Source organism: Pristiophorus japonicus, chromosome 7 (assembly GCF_044704955.1).
Source record: "Pristiophorus japonicus isolate sPriJap1 chromosome 7, sPriJap1.hap1, whole genome shotgun sequence".
In the NCBI taxonomy this organism is placed as follows: Eukaryota; Metazoa; Chordata; class Chondrichthyes; family Pristiophoridae; genus Pristiophorus; species Pristiophorus japonicus.
This window is the reverse complement of record NC_091983.1, coordinates 103,048,464-103,067,563: the sequence shown is the minus strand read 5'-3', so window position 1 is coordinate 103,067,563 and position 19,100 is coordinate 103,048,464. Positions and strand designations below refer to the sequence as shown.

General features: G+C 43.1%; 1 protein-coding gene across 1 annotated transcript in view; it reads right to left on the bottom strand.

Moving 5' to 3' along the window:
* The window catches only part of mmut (methylmalonyl CoA mutase), a 69,266-nt gene that overhangs the window by 23,615 nt on the left and 26,551 nt on the right, over positions 1–19,100 (bottom strand). Inside the window, exons 4-6 of the mRNA XM_070885186.1 lie at positions 17,256–17,427; positions 10,494–10,742; positions 7,329–7,440 (exon numbers count right to left, since the gene is read on the bottom strand). Coding sequence (XP_070741287.1) covers positions 7,329–7,440; positions 10,494–10,742; positions 17,256–17,427 — 533 coding nt within the window. The remainder of the gene's footprint in view (positions 1–7,328; positions 7,441–10,493; positions 10,743–17,255; positions 17,428–19,100) is intronic.

The window sequence follows — 19,100 nt, the reverse complement described above, 5'->3', positions numbered from 1 at the left end:
CCTAAAGTGCAGTGCCCAGAATTGGACACAATACTCCAGTTGAGGCTGAACCAGTGTTTTATAAAGGTTCATCTTTGCTTTTGTACACTATGCCTCTATTTATGAAGCATAAACCACTTTCTCAACCTGCCATGACACTTTCAGCAATTTGCGCACATATACCCAAAGATCTCTCTGTTCATGCACCTCCTTTAGGATTGTACACTTTAGTTTATATTGCTTCTCCTTGTTTTTTCTACCAAAATGTATCACTTCGCACTTTTCTGCGTTAAATTTCACCTGCCACATGTCCGCCCATTTCACCAACCTGTCTATGTCTTCTTGAAGTCTATCACTATCCTCACTGTTCACTATACTTCCAAGTTTTGTGTCATTTGCAAATTCTGAAATTGTGCCCTGTACATCTACGTCCAAATCATTAATATATATCAAGAAAAGCAGTGGTCTGAGTACCGACCCCTGGGGAACACCACTGTATGTATTCCTCAAGTCTGAAAAACAACAGTTCACCACTACTCTCTGTTTCCTGTCACTTAACCAATTTCATATCCATGCTGCCACTGTCCCTTTTATTCCATGGGCTTCAACTTTGCTGGCAAGCCTATTATGTGGCTTTTTGGAAGTCCATTTACTTAACATGAGATATTATAGAATTATAGAAATTTACAGTATGGAAGGAAGCCATTTTGGCCCATCGTGTCCGTGCCAGCCAAGAGCTAGCCAGCCTAATCCCACTTTCCAGCTCTTGGTCCGTAGCCCTGTAGGTTACGGCACTTTAAGAGCACATCCAAGTATTTTTAAAATGTGGTGAGGGTTTCTGCCTCTACCAACCTTTCAGGCAGTGAGTTTCTGACCCCACCACCTTCTGGGTGAAGACATTTCCCTCCTATCTCCTCTAAACCGCCCTCAATTACTTTAAATCTATGTCCCCTGGTTGTTGACCCCTCTGCCAAGGGAAACAGGTCCTTCCTATCCACTCTATCCAGGCCCCTCATAATGTTATACACCTCAATCAGGTCACCCCTCAGCCTCCTCTGTTCCAAAGAAAACAGACCCAGCATCGCCAATCTTTCCTCATAGCCAAAATTCTCCAGTCTAGGCCACATTCTTGTAAATCTCCTCTGTACCCTTTCCAGTGCAATCACATCTTTCCTGTAATGTGTGACCAGAACTGCACATGGTGCTCCAGCTGCAGCCTAATCAGTGTTTTATACAGTTCAAACATAGCCTCCTTGCTCTTGTATTCCATGCCTCGACTAATAAAGGCAAGTATTCCATATGCCTTCGTAACCACCTTATCTACCTGGCCTGCTACCTTCAGGGATCTATGGACCTGCACTCCAAGGTCCCTTTGTTCCTCTACACTTTTCAGTGTAGTACCATTTAATGTGTATTCCCTTGCCTTCTAAGATGATACAAAGATGGGTGGGAAAGCAAATTGAGAGGAGGACACAAAAAATCTGCAAAGGGATAAAGACAGGCTAAGTGAGTGGGCAAAAATTTGGCAGATGGAGTATAATGTGGGGAAATGTGAGGTTATCCACTTTGGATGAAAAAATAGAAAAGCAAATTCTAATTTATAAATTGCAAAGTACTGCAGTACAGAGAGACCCGGTGTCCTTGTGCATGAAACACAAAAAGTTAGTATGCAGGTACAGCAAGTGATCACGAAGGCAAATGGAATGTTGGCCTTTATTGCAAGGGGGATGGAGTAAAAGCTACAACTGTACAGGGTATTGGTGAGGCCACACCTAGAATACTGCATACAGTTTTGGTTTCCATATTTAAGGATGGATATACTTGCATTGGAGGCTGTTCAGAGAAGGTTCACTAGGTTGATTCCGGAGATGAGGGGGTTGAGTTATGAAGGTAGGTTGAGTAGGTTGGGCCTATACACATTAGAGTTCAGAAGAATGAGATGCGGTCATATCGAAACATACAAGATAATGAGGGGGCTCGACAAGGTGGATGCAGAGAGGATATTTCCACTCAGGCAAAACTAAAACTAGGGGACATAGTCTCAGAATAAGGGGTCGCCCATTTAAAACTGAGATGAGGAGGAATTTCTTCTGAGAGCTGTAAATCTATGGAATTTTCTGCCCAGAGAGCTGTGGAGGCTGGGTCATTGAATATATTTAAAGTGGAGATAGACAGATTTTTCAGCAATAACGGAATAAAGGGTTATGGGGAGCAGGCAGGGAAGTGCAGCGGAGTCCATGATCCGATTAGCCATGATCTTATTGAATGGCGGAGCAAGCTCGAGGGGCCAAATGGCCTACTCCAGCTCCTATTTCTTATGTTCTTATGCCTTGTTAGACCTCCCCAGATGCATTACCTCACACTTATCTGGATTGAATTCCATTTGCCACTGTTCTGCCCACCTGACCAGTACATTGATATCATCCTGCAATCCACAGCTTTCTTCTTAGTTATCAACCACACAGCCTATTTTAGTGTCATCTGCAAACTTCTTGAATGTAGGGGGTATGATTAAGTCCAAGTCATTGATTTATACCACAAAAAGCAAGGGACCCAGCACTGACCTTGCGGAACCCCACTGGATACAGCGTTCCAGCCACAAAAACACCCATCAACCATTACCCTTTGCTTCCTGCCTCTGAATCAATTTTGGATCCAACTTGTCACTTTGCCCTGGATCCCATGGGCTTTTACTTTCGTGACCCGTCTGCCATGTGGAACCTTATCAAAAGCTTTGCTAAATAATTACTCAGTCGATCCCTTTCTCCATTTTTAAACAAAGGTACAATATTAGCAGTCCTCGGGCACCACACCTGTAGCCAGAGAGGATTTGAAAATGATGGTCAGAGTCTCTGCTATATCCTCTTTTCCATTGACTTCAGTTTTCAGGATTGATTTCAGGAGTGGAATGGCCGCCGTCTTTTGGTGGAATGGCCGCTGCGAGCCCAATTGCCCTCCCAAGGTTTCCCGGCGGTGCTCTGATCACCTCCTTACTGCTCCGCTTCTGCCGATCGGTGTTAAGTAAGTCATCATCGTGCTATTGCCGATCTAACCTCCCCCCCCCCCTCCCCTCACCGACGGCGACATTCCCATTGACAAATCTATGGCCTGCCCGGCGGTGCCAAAACAAGCTTTTCCACGGTGGCCCAGCGAGGCTGTGGCCTTCTGCAACGGCGGTGCGGCATCCTTTAAAGGGGAGGGCTCACTGCAGCTGCTGCCATGTTTTTTTTTTGGTCGGCCGATTGCCACGTCAGCCTGACAATTATGCTCCCAGGTTTGGCCGGGCTGTTTAAAAATTGCGAAGGCTCTCCCCTTAAGTGAAGGGGAGAGCTATGGTGACATGGCGCCGTGATAACGTCATTGCGGCGGTGACTCTGCACCACCCCTATCTTCCACCCCTCAGTTGCTGTCACTGCCATGTCTTTGCTCCTCAGGTGTAGTCACTGCCCCCATTTACACCGATTTCCAGATCAAATCAAAAAACACACTAAGGAGCGGAATTTCGCAAAAGAGTCAACCTGAACTGCAGCTGTGGTATAAAAACACCAAAATGGAATGGGATGGGAGGGGGACAATTTGTGCCCACGCATGTTAAAAAGGCAGTTGAGGGTCTGTAAATGAGCAGTCAACAACCTCAATGAGGTCACCCATCTCTCCCAAGCAGATCCGAGGTGAGCCTTGAAACGCGCCCTAGTGAAATGTGGAAGTCAGCGGTTTCCCGACGCACTGTCAATTTCAGCACTTTTAACTGCTGACCCGCACAATCTGCAATGTGAAAATTCCAACCCATTTGCCTGAAATGCGAACATGCTCCTATTCCAGTACAGTAGAAATATCCCTAATCTTAATTTTAAAACAACTTTTTCATAGGGTAACAAACTTTGACATAAAACTCACCAAACAAAAGGAAAATCAGCAAAGCCTTAGAAATACAATTTAAAACAAGAAATTCCTTCTAACAGGCAGAGCTGCAGTAGCCAACAAAAGGCAGAACATTGTGCCAAGGTCTTGTTTTATCTATGGCAAAACAGGCTATTTCTTCAGAAAAATCAAAGAAAAACTCGAAGTTTAAAAAGTGTATCTGATTTAAACATAACGATACAGACATGACAATACAAGTTATTTTTTATTCTTTTCCCCTTTTTCTGTTAATTTCATGGGGGGAAAGGAGAGAGTATTAAGTCCTTGCTGGGATAGAGTTTCATGGCATTGGGTGCCTTGAAGTACCTCATCCAAATGGTCATTCAAAAGTGCAAACCTGACAAGAGTCAGCAAGCTATTCAACTGCAGAAAGCATCACAACCAAGTGTTACCATGTCTCCCCTGACATTCACATACATGCACCTTCCGCAGGGGTCACTGCAAAGCAATGATGAGTAGGAATCCTGAAATGATTTTCCCCCTCTCTAACCCAAGATGGCGAGCTAAACTGTAGCGTCCCCATTGTTAACCTGGCTGATATCAGCTAGCTCAGCACAGACTGAACAAACTTAGAGCCTCCCCGATCTGTATGGCTCAGCTACTCAGTTAAGAACCACAGGTAGTTTACAATTATTTGTCCAGCTTCAGTGTGCTACATATGGAGCACTGCTGTTCATACATCATAACAAGGAGGTGCAACTGGAAAGAACTATTCAACACACAGAGTTGGGTATTAACCATAATCTTTGAAATTGATAAGCAAAAATGCTTGAATTCCAATTACTTGTGCTATCACAAATTCCATGGGGCTAAAATTCCGGCCTCACCAGTTCTGTACAAAGTGCTGACAGACCCGGCGAGGCCTCACAAAAGTCGGTTTTCGGGGCTCAATTGCGCATGCACCAAAAACCGGCTTTTCCGATCTGTCAAGATCTTGACAGATCCTCCGCATCCCCGGGAGAGGGACATTCGCGCGGGTGAGATTGGGCTATTTGCCCAACTCAAGCCCAGCGAATGTCCTTCAAACTTTTACACCTGATGAAAGCAGGCGCATAGCCTATTATTACCAGCATAAGAGTTTTAAAAACATAAAAACGTGGTTTTTAATTTATATTTTGTATGTTAAAAACCATGTCCATTAAGGTACATTTATTTTAAACCGTATTAAAACACATTAATACTAACATTTAATTAACTTTAATTTCAATTAATTTTAAATGTGAGGTGTTTTATTTATTTATTATGTTGTGTTTCTTGTTTTAGGGGTTTATTCTCATTGATAGTAATGGGAACTCGTAAAAACGGAGTTCTCATTATCAATGAGAATACTGCAGGCTGATTGGTTTCCAGGCCCACGTGACTCCAGCTTTTTCACACATCAGTAGTAGGGAAAATGCTGGAGTCTATTATAAAGGATGTGATAACGGCACACTTAGATAATATTAACTAGATTAAACAAAGTCAACATGTAATTTATGAAAGGAAAATCACGTTTGACAAACCTACTGGGATTTTTTGAGGATGTAACTGATAGACGAGATAAGGGAGAGCCAGTGGATGTAGTGTATTTGGATTTTCAGAAGACCTTTGATAAAGTCCCACATATGTGCAAAATTAAAACACATAGGATTGGAGGTAATGTATTGAAAATTGGTTAATTGACAGGAAAGAAAGTAGGAATAAATGGGTCTTTTTCGATGTGGCGGGCAGTGACTAGTGGGGTACCACAGGGATCAGTGCTTGGGCCCCAGCTATTCACAAATATATATATTTGGATGAGGCAACCAAATGTAATATTTCCAAGTTTGCTGACAACACAAAACTAGGTGGGATTGTGAGTTGTGAAGAGAATGCAAAGACACTGCAAGGTGATTTAGGTAGGTTGAGTGAGTGGGCAAACACGTGGCAGATGCAGTATAACATGGATAAATGTGAAGTTATCCACTTTGGTAGGAAAAACATAAGGACAAAGCATTATTTAAATGGTGATGGCCTGGGAAGTGTCGATCTACATAGGGACCTGGGTGTCCTTGTACACCAGTCATTGAAAGCAAACGTGCAGGTGCAGCAAGTAGTTAGGAAGGCAAATGTATGTTGGCCTTCATTGCAAGAGGATTTGAGTACAGGAGCAAGGATGTCTGATTACAGTTATACAGGGCCTTGGAGAGATCACATCTAGAGTATTGTGTGCAGTTCTGGTCTCCTTACCTTGCCAGAGGGAGTGCAACGAAGGTTCACCAGACTGATTCCTGGGATGACAGGACTGTCGTATGAGGTGTGATTGCGTCGACTAGGCCTGCATTCACTAGAGTTTAGAAGAATGAGATGGGATCGCATTGAAACGTATAAAATTCTGACTGGATAGACTGGATGCGGGGAGGATCTAGAGAAGTCTAGAACAAGGGGTCACAGTCTCAGGATATGGGCAGGAAATTTAGGAGCGAGATGAGGAGAAGTTTTTTCACTCAGAGGGTGGTGAACCTGTGGAATTCTCTACCACAGAAGGCTGTGGAGGCCAAGTCACTGAATATATTTAAAGAGGGAGATAGATAGATTTCTAGAAACAAAAGGCATCAAGGAGTGTGGGGAAAAAGTGGGAATATGGTATTGAGATAGAGGATCAGTCATGATCATATTGAATGGCGGTGCAGACTCGAAGGTCCGAATGGCCTACTACTGCTCCTATTTTCTATGCTTCTGTGGGAAGTCATCTCTCTGTACACTACGCATGGAACGAAGGCCTCTGACCGGAATCGAGGGCGCCTCCGGGACTACCAGGTACATTCGCAAAAAAATTCAGGTCAGAGGCGCTTATCCGAAGGAAGCCTCCCACCGGAATTTGAGCCCCAATATGTAACATACCTAATTTTTTTTTTGCGTAATCCAAGTTTAATTATATTGCCAAGATTTCTTACCTCATACATAGTCGTAAAGAAAGTGCTCAATGTCATGATACATGATCACTTTTCATGAAGTTATACATGGAAGTTCAGTATTGTGTATTTAATTAGTGCAGGGTCCACTAAGGCAGTGGTTTTATGCGTCCGAGTACTATCCATTCATCCTTAGGAACTATGTTTGAATATAGCAGAAATTGGTAGGATGAAAAAGTAATTCCTTTTACAAACACCATCAAAAATAGGATTAAATGAAACTGAAGTTATAGTTACAAGATATTATGTTCAATAATTTCATATTTTTAATATCAATTCCTTTCTATTGAGACAATTTTCTGAAAACTATGCTGGTATGGTACAATTTAAAAGTCAATTACTTTGAATGTGTGCATTTAATAAAAATTCTAAAGTTAACATGATTTAAAAAATGTTTTCAAACAGTATCTGGTCAACTGTAATAAGACTTGTTTTCCTCCTTTCATCCACTATTTCCCTTTCAGCACCAAATAATGAGTAAATGTTTTTGTTTACCAGAATCAATCCTTGCTTGGTTTCTAGCTGCACACTCTTCAATGCGAAGTTTTGGAATACCATCTGCTACCGCTTTAGCCATACCACCCATTTCTTCAATCTCATTAATGAGCTAAAATTAAAAACAATTATATTGTTAGTCCAGGTACCTGTAAACAATATTTTCATTTGATTGTATTGCAGCACTAGATTCAATTGTGGGTAGAAAGAAGGATAAGTAAGCAAGCAATCTGAACGGAAGAGAACAATTGGGAAATGGTGATGTCATTGATTAGACTAGGCCTATATTCTCTGGAGTTAAGAAGAATGAGGTGTGATCTCATTGAAAGATATAAAATTCTTACAGGGCTTGACTGGGTAGATGCAGGAGGATGCTTCCCCTGGCTGGGGAGTATAGAACCAGGGGTCACAGTCTCAAAATAAAGGGTCGGTCATTTGGGACTGAGACGAGGAGAAATGTTTTCACTCAGAGGGTGATGAATCTTTGGAATTCTCTATCCCAAGGGGCTGTGAATGCTCAGTTGTTGAGTATATTCAAGACCAAGGGATATGGGATTGTGCAGGAAGGTGGAGTTGAGGTAGATCTTATTGAATGGCTCGAGAGCGAAATGGCCTACTCCTGCTCTTATTTCTCATGATAACTAGGGAGATAATGCAGAAACAGGAGATAGCTGAAGCATTAACCATAAATTTTCAAAAACTTTTTGGAAGCGGGAATTGTGCCAAAGGATTGGAGGGTGGTAAACGCTGTATCCATTGTTCAAGAAAGTAATGTCAAGAAATTATTGGCCAGTAAGTCTATCCTTGTCGTGGGTAAGCTTCTAGTCATAATATTGGATGAAATTAGTTAATACTTAGAGAAGGTATGGGTTAATCAGGGACATTCAGCAAACATTGGTTAAAAAAAAAGGTTGTGATTGATTAATATAGGGTCATTGATGATACCAGCTATATCTCTTCAACACCTCTGTCGACCCCTCCCAATGCCTGTGTTGTCAAACTGCTTATCCAACATCAACTTGCATTTATATAGCACCTTTAACATAGTAAAACATCCCAACGGGGTGGGTTGGAGGCAGGATCAGGTTGGGAACCCCATTTTTAACAACTTAACTGCTCCCACGCTCCAAACCCATCCATTTTTTTCTTAAATAGGGGAAAATTCTGACCATTCTTTGTGGTTTATATCTCTAGTTATTATCCTATAAAGTAACATTTATTTTTTTCTTCCACGTGCCTCCACATTTAACAGATTATCCTCCGCCATTTCCAGCATGATCCCATCACTAAACACATCTTCCCCTCCCCTTTCAGCATTCCAAGGGGGGGGGGGAAACCGCTCCCTTCGTGACACCCTGGTCAACTCCTCAATCACCCCCTCTCCTTCCCACGGCACCTTCCCGTGCAAGCGTAGGAGATGCAGCACCTGCCCTTTTATCTCCTCCCTTCCCACTGTCCAGGGCCCCAAACACTCCTTCCAGGTGAAGCAGCGATTTACTTGTACTTCTTTCAATTTAGTATACTGTATTCGCTGCTCACGAAGTGGTCTCCTCTACATTGGGGAGACCAAATGCAGATTGGGTGACCGCTCGGCAGAACACCTCAATTCAGTCCATAAGCGTGACCCCAAGCTTCCGGTCGCCTGGCACATTAATTCTCTGCTCCACTCCCACACTGATCTCTCCGTCCTCGGCCTCTTACACTGTTCCAATGAAGCTCAATGTAAGCTCGAGAAACAGCACCTCATCTTTTAGGCACTTTACAGCATTCTGGATTCAACATCAAGTTCAATAATTTCAGACCCTAACCCCTGCCCCCATTTCTTTTTTTCCCTCTTTCCCATGGCAGCTGATGATGATTCTACCATTTCTATTTTCACCTATCTGGACTCATCTTTTGTTTCTTGACTTGTTCCTTTTGCCTTGCACTATCATCCGTTTTGTCTCTCAATCTCTTCTGCCTTCCACCCTATTATCACAGACCTTCCCCTTTGTTCTTTCCTCCCTTCCCCCATTTCCCTGGCCCTACACTTGCTTAAAAATCTGTTACATCTCTAACTTTTTCCAGTTCTGATGAACGGTCATCGACTGGAAACATTAACTCTGTTTCTCTCTCCACAGATGTTGCTTGACATGCTGAGTTTTTTCAGCATTTTCTGTTTTAATTATTATTTTTTTCAATATGTACTGGATTGCGGGGGAGGGGAGGGGGGTTGAGAATTGGTAGTCGGGGATTGTGGTGGAGACTCAGCAGTGGTAAGATCGGTAATCGGGGGGTTAGGGACGGCCATCGAAGGATTGTGGCTGGTCTCAGCATTATCAGTGGGGTGAGGTAGGGCATCATGGGAGGAATTGGAGGCCCTGGAAGGTGATTGGAGGCCTCGTGGTGGGGTCTCCGATCACAGGGATGGGTTAGTTAAGAACCCTGGATCCAGGAGGTAGGTATAAAGCCACTTATCTCTTGGATGCAGCACTCCCCGCCTCGGTTTAACTAACGGGGTTCACGAATTGTGCATGCAGTTAAATTCAAAATGCAGGTGAAAAAGAGAGGCTTCCAGCCTCATTATATTTAAATGGATGCTCCACCCCCTGGCAGCTGGTTGGTCACTCCGCCACCGCCCCCCCCCCCGCCCCCCCCGCGTCCAAACTGGAAGTGGGTGGGTTGGAAGCACAATCGGGTTAGGAGTCCCATTTTTAACAACATAACTGCCCCCATGCTCCAAACCCACCAATAAAGGGGAAAATTCTGGTCATTTTTTCAGTGGTCTGTATCTCTAGTTATCATCCTATAAAATAACATTTATTTTTTCAATATGTACAGGTACAACGTCCTGAATCCGGAATCCCAGATTGTCTGAAAACCAGACATTTTTGGGGCGGCGAAGATGGCGACTTTGGGCCGCGAGGGCCGAGGAAACTGATAAAAAAAAATGCAGCGCCAGGGGGCCGCAGGTGGCGAGGAGCGGAGGGAATCGGCAGGCAGCGAGGAGCGCCAACAGCGAGGTCTGAAATCCGGCAACACCCAAAAACCGGCATGGATTCGGTCCCGAGGTTGCCAGATTTCAGATCTTGTACCTGTACTGTATTAAGTTGCATAGATACGCACTACTTAATTTACCATTACCGATACAATGTTTGTTGACATATGGTGCCTGCACATACTGACCTGTAAAGCAGCATCATACATCTCATTAGTTAGAGACTCCATCATAAATGAACCTGCCCAAGGATCTGCCACTGTTGTGATGCCAGATTCCTCCTGGATGATGATCTGAGTATTCCTAGCAATCCGGGAGCTTTGTAATGTGGGTAAACTTAATGCCTCATCAAAGGAATTAGTATGCAATGATTGAGTTCCTCCAAACACAGCTGCCATTGCCTCAATCACTGTACGAACAATGTTGTTATGTGGATCCTGAAATTGAAACATTACATTAGCATATGAACAAAATAAACATTTTAAAAATTGTGTTCATTTTATTCAATATTCTAAAAGTACAAAAGAATAATTCACAGAAGCTATTTTAGACAAACACACTCTGGACAAAAGAACTTTTAGAAGGTATTTGGATTCTAGCTTAAGAGAATATTCATATTCCAGTGTCCCCTAAAAATAAGAGAAAAATAAGTTCCATAATTAGAAAGTGCAATTCACTACCTCTAATGGAGAATGGAATATATCTGGGTGTGATTCTATTTGAACAAGGAATTTAAAAGGTCTGTCCCAGCAATGAAAAATGAGGGCCTTTATGTCATACTGTCTCTTTCCTATTATGCACATAACTGAGAACAATCACTTCAAATTTCATCCCAGGTGAAGTTGTGATAACAACTTTTACACTTCAGAATAGCACATCAACGCCCTCTAACCAACGCTCTAGTTCCCTTTTTCAGTAATATGCCTCTTATCTGAGAATTTAAACAAATAGTCCAGCACCTGTCATGACAGCTGATATAAAAACATTTAAGATAAAAAGGGAGGAGATAATTGATAAACTAAATCAAACTTGGAAGGAAAAAGCCCTGGTCCGGATGGAATGCATCCATCCATATCAGAAGTTAGGGAATTCATTAGAAAAGGGAATAGTGCCAGAGGATTGGTGGACAACTAATGCTATTCCTATATTTAAAAAGGAAAATTGGAAAAAGCTCAGGGAACTATAGACCAGTTAGATTAATGTCGGTGGTATGAAAGATAATGGAATCTTTATACAAATATCTAATATAAAATCATCTAGAAATTAAGTGAAGAGTAGTCAGCATGAATTTCAAAAGGGAAGGTCATGCTTGACCAACGTTAAATGAATTATTTGAAGTAACAGAAAGAGGAGACAAGGGTAGTATTAGGCAGTCCCTCGTATCGAGGATGACTTGCTTCCACACCAAAAAGGGATGAGTTCACAGGTGTTTCAATGAGGGACCCGACATTCTAGGTCCCGAACTACATATTGAAGGGTGGAAGATGCCTGTGCGTGGATTCTTTTAACATGAGGTAGCCGTTGCACACCAGCCACCACACGGGCTTGACAGAGCTAGGTCTTGATCCAATGGCAAGGGTTAACCAAGATGACTGGAGACCAAGCTCTGCTGCATGGACCTAGTGCGCACACATGCTCCTACTATCCATAGATCGCAGTGTGGGCTGGCCCGTGCTGCCCCTGAGCCCTCACCTCTCCTGGGCCCCGATCACGACACTCCTGGGCCCTGATCTCTCACCGCTCTTCCGTCCCGATCAAAAATGGAGCATTCAGTAACAGGACATCAATTAGTCTCTTATCTTGGAGACATCAAATATCAACACACTGTTATTTGAAATATCAAAATATAAAACTCCAGCCTAGTTGAAGGGTTATCATCAGAAACAAACGGCAACTAACAGAATAAACACGATTCAGTAGGGATGTGAATGACAGCAGCAAGATCAGCAGAATCCAACCCCTGCAGTTAATTGTGAATTCGCTGGTGTCCTTCCCACACTCCGAGCAGGTGAACGGTCTCTCCCCAGTGTGAACTCGCTGGTGTGTCAGCAGGCTGGAAGAGACCATTCACAGACAAGGGTAATGCAGTAGATGTAATAGATTTGGATTTTCAAAAGGCCTTCAATAAAGGTACCGCATAGTACACTGGAGTCAGGGGATAATATAGCAGAATGAATGGCAAGTTGGTTACAAAACAGAAAAAAAGAGAGTAGAGGTAAAGCGCAGTATTCAGACTGGCAAAAAATGGGAAGTGGTGCTGGGACCACTGTTATTCACAATTTGGACTCAGGAATCAGAAGTATAATTTCTAAATTTGCAGACAACACAAAATTGGGTGGGTGTATTTATTACAAAAAAGGAGAATGTGACAAAATACAGGAAGACATTAATAAACTTGCAGAATGGGTATGAAATTTGTTAAATTAACTTCAATATAGGTATGTATAAGCAGCCCTATTTCCCTCTCTTACCATGGAGATTTTTTTGTTTTATCCACACATATCCTTGAATTAGTCACTTTGTAAGCCCAATCTACTCAATCTCTCCTCATAGGACGACCCTCTCATCACGGGGATCAATCTAGTGAACCTTCATTGCACCGCCTCTAAAGCATATATGTCCTTTCTCAGATAAGGAGACCAAAACCATGCACAGTACTCCAGGTGTGGTGTCACCAAAGCCCTGTACAATTATAGTAAGACTTCTTTATTCTTGTACTCCAACCCCCTTGCAATAAAGGCCAACATGCCATTTGCCTCTCTAATTGCTTGCTGTACCTGCATGCGAACTCTGTTTCCTGGACAGAGACACCTAAATATCTGACCACTTAACATTTAATAGTTTCTCACCATTTAAAAAATTATATTTTCTATTCTTCCTACAAAAATGAATAACCTTATATTTCCCCACATTATACTCCATCTAACACCTTATTGCCACTCACTTAACCTGTCTTTTTCCCTTTGCAGACTGTGTGTGTCCTCCTCACAGCCACCTAGCTTTGTATTACCAGAAAACTTGGATACATTGCACTCGGTCTCTTCATCCAAGTCATTAATATCCCATAGGAAGTCCCCAGGAGTCAAGGATGATTTGCTTCCACACTAATATGAGTTCTAAGGTGACTGATAAGACCAATGCGGGATTTACATTCTCGGTCACAGGTGGTGGTTGCAGGGACGGGTGTATGGGTGCTTGATTTGGCATAGGCTCCTTCCGCTGTTTGTACTTGGCTTCCGCGTGCCCGCGACGAAGAGACTCAAGGTGTTCAGCGCCTTCTCGGATGCTTCTCCTCCACTTTGAGAGATCTTGGGCCAGGGATTCCTAAGTGTCAGTGGGGATGTTGCATTTTTTCAAGGAGGATTTGAGGGGGTCCTTGAAGCGTTTTCTCTGCCCTCCTGGGACTCGCTTGTCATGTTGGAGCTCGGAGTAGAGCGCTTGTTTTGGGAGTCTAATGTCAGGCATGCGAACAATGCTGGGGATGTTGGCCTGAGCGAGAACACGGACGTTGGTGCGCCTATCCTGCCAATGGATTTGCAGGATTTTGTGGAGGCAGCGTTGATGGTACTTCTCCATTTCTTTGAGGTGTCTACTGTACATAGTCCATATCTCTGAGGCATATAGGAGGGTGGGTATCACTACTGCTCTGTAGACCGTGAGCTTGTTGCCGGGTTTGAGATCCTGATCTTCAAACACTCTCTTCCTCAGGCGTCCGAAGGCTGCACTGGCACACTGAAGGCGGTGTTGGACTTCGTCATCGATGTCTGTTCCTGTTGGCAGTAGGCTTCCAAGGTATGGAAAGTGGTTCACATTGTTCAAGGTCTCATCATGGATCTTGATAATCGGGGGGCAGTAGTGTGTGGCGGGGGCAGGTTGGTAGAGAACCTTTGTCTTATGGATGTTTAATGTAAGGCCCAGACTCTCTTACCCTTCGGTGAAGGTGCCAACGATGGTTTGGAGTTCGGCCTTCGAGTGTGCACAAACGCAAGCGTCGTCTGCATACTGTAAATCAGTGACCGAGTTTGGAACGACCTTGGATCTGGACTGGAGGCGATGGAGGTCGAACAATTTGCCGTTTGTCCTGTAGTTTAGCTCCACTCCAACGGGGAGCTTGTTGAGGGCGAGATGGAGCATTGCAGCAAGGAAGATTGAGAAGAGCATTGGTGCGATGACACAGCATTGCTTGACACCGGTCTGCACGTGTATTCGGTCTGTGGTGGATCCGTTGGTAAGGATCACAGCTTGCATGTCATCATGAAGCAGGCGGAGGAAGGTGACAAATTTTTTGAGGGCAGCCAATTTTGAGAAGGACACGCCATAATCCCTCACGGTTGACAGTGTCAAAGGCATTTGTGAGGTCAAAGAAGATCATGTACAGAGGTTGATGCTGCTCCCTACATTTTTCTTGGATTTGACACGCGGTTAAGATCATGTCCATTGTGCTCCTGAGTGGGCTGAATATGCTGTGTGACTCTGGGAGGAGTTCTTCAGCCACTGGGAGAAGACAGTTGAGGAGGATTCTTGCAATGACTTTCCCTGTGGCAGATAGCAGGGAAACTCCACTCTAATGACCGCAATCGGACTGGTCACCTTTCTTGAAGATGGTTATGATTACAGCATCTCTGAAATACCCTGACATGCTCTCTTGCTTCCAGATAAGAGATGAGGTCATGGATTCGTGCCAAGAGTACTTCTCCACCATCCTTTAGTACTTTGGTGGCGATTCCATCTGCTCCTGAGGCCTTGTTGTTCTTCCACCCTCTAAAAGGAAGTTTGTGACCTGGAACTTCAGGACCCTCATGGACAACCCCAACAGTGACAGACCTGAACGTCGTGCAGCTATCGTTGCCCGGGAACTCAGGCGTTTCAACATCGGCGCTCTGAGTGAGACACGGCAGGCAGGGGAAGGCCAGCTCAAGGAACAAGGTGGTGGATACACCTTCTTCTGGAAAGACAAACCAGAAGATGAACGCTGCCTCCATGGGTAGGCTTCATCATCAAAAATGAACGCGTTGGGCATCTTGGGGAGTCCCCTTGCGGGATAAATGAACACCTCGTGACCCTTCGGCTCACCCTAGCCCAGTACACTACCGTCATGAGCGCGTAGGCCCCAACCTTGGAAACTACAGATGAGACCAAAAAGGAATGCTACTCCAGCTTTGAACAATCCCTGTCTTGAGATACAAGCTGATTCTCCTTGGCGACTTTAATGCCAGAGTTGGAAAGAACAGAGACATCTGGAGAGGTGTGATCGGCAGAGAGGGCGTGGGGAAAACCAACTCCAATGGTACCTCCTCCTGACGAAATGCTTAGAACATGGTCTTGTCATAACCAACACTTTGTTTCGTCAGAGAGACAAGTGCAAGGCCTCATGGTAACACCCTCACTCTGGGCACTGGCATCTGTTAGACTAGGTCATCGTCCGAGCGAGGGAGCGCAAGGACATCCGCATCACCCACGCCAAGACATGAGCTGACGACTGCTGGACTGACCACCGCCTAATCCACTCTTATCTCCATCAATGTAGCCTCAAAACAGCGGCAGCAACAGAAGCCGCAGGAAAATCAACGTTGGAGCACTCAAAGATCCTGCTAAGAAAATCCTATTAAGTCAGGGCCTCACAGCCAACCTGACGACTTCCAATGAACTGGAGCCGCAGAGTGTTCACAGTGCCTAGTCTGCCCTCAAGTTTATCATAATTAGCACCTGCAGAGAGAGAGACTCGGTCACTCGGTCAGGAAACACTAAGACTGGTTCGATGAGAATGACCAGGAGATCCAGGAGCTAATAAACCGCAAATGCAAGGCATTCTTGAATTGGAAGCAACATCAAAACTCGAGAGCAAGAAAGCAGATATACAGACAACTGAAGGCTGAGGCCCAACAAAAAACCCGTGACGTAAAGAACAGATGGTAGATGTAAAAAGTGCAGGAGATCCAGCAACTAGCTGACAACCACGACATGCGTGGATTTTTTTAGCACAGTCAAGACCATCTACGACCCAAGCACCCAAAATCCTACCCCACTGAGGGCTAAGAACGGAGAGGTGCTCATCAAAGACAGAGAGGCAGTCGGTGCCCGCTGGAAAGAGCACTTCGAAGATCTCCTTAACAAAGACACCGTCTTCGACACGAGTGTCCTTGACTCCATCCCACAGCATGCTAACCGCCACCACCTCGGCACAACTCCAGCCCGGCATGAGGTTGAAAAGGCTATCTGATAACTGAAGAACAACAAGGCTTCAGGAGCATTAGTATAGATTATAAATAGCGGAGGCCCAAGCACTGATCCATGCAGGACCTCACTAGTTACAGCCTACCAACTGGAAAATGACCCGTTTATCTCATTTCCCTGTTAAAATAATTCTGAAATAAAAAGATAACTAAAACATCTCACATATGTATATAAGGGATATAAAGCATATTTTTCAACATATGACGCTAAGCACAAATTCAGGCATAGAAGATTTCAGCATGTATGGGAGTAAATAGTAGATGCGGTGAAAGTGTATACAAAGCTAGGAAACTCAGAAATTTTAAGAGGCCATTTAATTTCCTGCTCCCCAACTTAAATTTTTTTTTTTTTTAAAGTTGATCTCAACCCTACCTTCCCAATAGGATCCCCCACTAACATCTTAAATCCATTTGCACAGTTTCTTTCAACGGCATTCCCTATTTGCAACAGACTCTCTTTTATGTAAAGATCATTTACAATAATAACAGCATGCAACCTCACAGCAATATTATACTTTTTTACATTACAGGTACATACAAAATGACCAGTTCAAGGATATGTGTGGGTAAAAGAAAAAAATCTCCATGGGGACGGAAATAGGGCTGTTTATACTTTATTTGTTAGAAGTAACAATAACATTTGTTAGAAGTTAAAAGTCTAGTCTCAACATATGGTTTTGGTACTTGGAATACCAGGTTTCCAATAGATACACTAACCTGCTCAGTGAGGGACCAACCAGAGGTCTGACAATGAGCTCGCAGCAGCAAAGATTTCACATTTTTAGCGTTAAATTTTTCTTTTATTAAATGAGCCCAGAGTCTTCTACCTGCTCTCAGCTTTGCTATTTCCATGTAAAAGTTCATACCGATTCCCCAAAAGAAAGAAAGTCTGTAATATAAAGGTGACAAAGTTAATCTCTAAAATAACTCTATAACCTTCATATTTCCCCATATATTACAATTACTTCCCAATACTACCAATTATTTTTTCTGTTGGATGTATCGTTGTAAGTTGAACGGACTAGTTAATTGTCTAATACTGGTCCAATTATCTGTATAATTTGCTGAGTTGGGGAGAAACATAAAATTAGCTACTAATGCATACTATGCATATTCAGAATTTAAAATATTTTTTCAAGTAAGGAAATGTAATTTGCCAGAATTTTAAACATGCCGATTTTTCATGAAGATTCAATTAGAGCTAGATGCTCTAGTCACCAGTTTTCCTGACATATTCATTTATGCTGTTATTATACTGCAATTAATACAGTATCACTAACAATTGAGCAGTGTGTGTTGGGAATGCAGCATATGTTCACACTTCTATGCAAAATTGGGTAGTAGAACTCAACTCTTGAAATGGAGTATTGCTGTTCATCTTCTGTCAATAAATGTTATATTGATTTGGTTAGCCGTGGTTCAGTGGTAGCATTCTTGCCTCAGTCAGAAGGTTGTTTAAGTTCCACTCCATAGACTTGAGCACAAAATCTACACTTTAGTGCAGTACTGAGGGAGTGCTGTATTGTTGGAGGTGCCATCTTTCAGATGAGGTGTTAAACTGAGGCCTCGTCTGCCAACGATCCTGTGGCAGTATTTTGACGAAGAGCAGGGGAGTTTTCCCAGTGTCCTGGCCAATATTTATCCCTCAACCAACATCATTAAAACAGATTATCTGGTCATTATCTTATTACTGTTTGTGGGACCTTGCTATGCGCAAGTTGGCTGCCACACATCCTGCATTATAAGCATGACTAAAAATCTAAAGTACTTTATTGCCTGAGGTTGTGAAAGGCACTGTATAAATGCAAGTTCTTTCTTCCTTGGCAGATAATAGAAAGATAATTTCTTATACAAAACTTCAAATACAAAAATGGTACATGGCCATGTCTCATTTACATTACCGTGGGCACCATAATGCATGTTTGGAGCCAATGTATCAAAAATCTCATTAAAAAGGTACAGATTAACGGCATTAATAGAGAAGTGGAGGCAAGGCCCAGATATTTTAAATGAAGCAAGTTCCATACGAGAGAATTCTATTGGATCCAAGAAGCCAAAGGGCTCTGCATTTTAGTCGACCGTGACAATTTAGTTCACCATATAACTACAAAGATATGTGTTAATGTGCTAGTCACTGCAGAAAGCACGTGCATGAAGATTCAATCCCATAAACTAGATCTATGGAAACATAAAAGATGGAGCAGTCTCATCTCCATTACTATTTGTTTCAAGTTTATGGCTTGAAATATTTTAATCTGAATGTCGTTTTTACAAAGGCAGAGATATACTGCATATGTTGCACCATTATGAAGCAGTGTTAACACTGCACTGACACAAAATGTTCACTATAAATGCAGCCAAACTGGCATTGTTCAGAATATTTCTATATCAATTGTAAATCCACTTGAAGCACCTCACACTGCTTCAATTATGCACTGTGCAAAGCAAAAATTTTATTCAAATTAAAAAGTTAGAAACAACCTGGATAGTTTGCTGGACCACCATTTAATATTACAGAACCAAGAGGAGAATCTATTATTCATTAATTAAAAGCCAACTGCT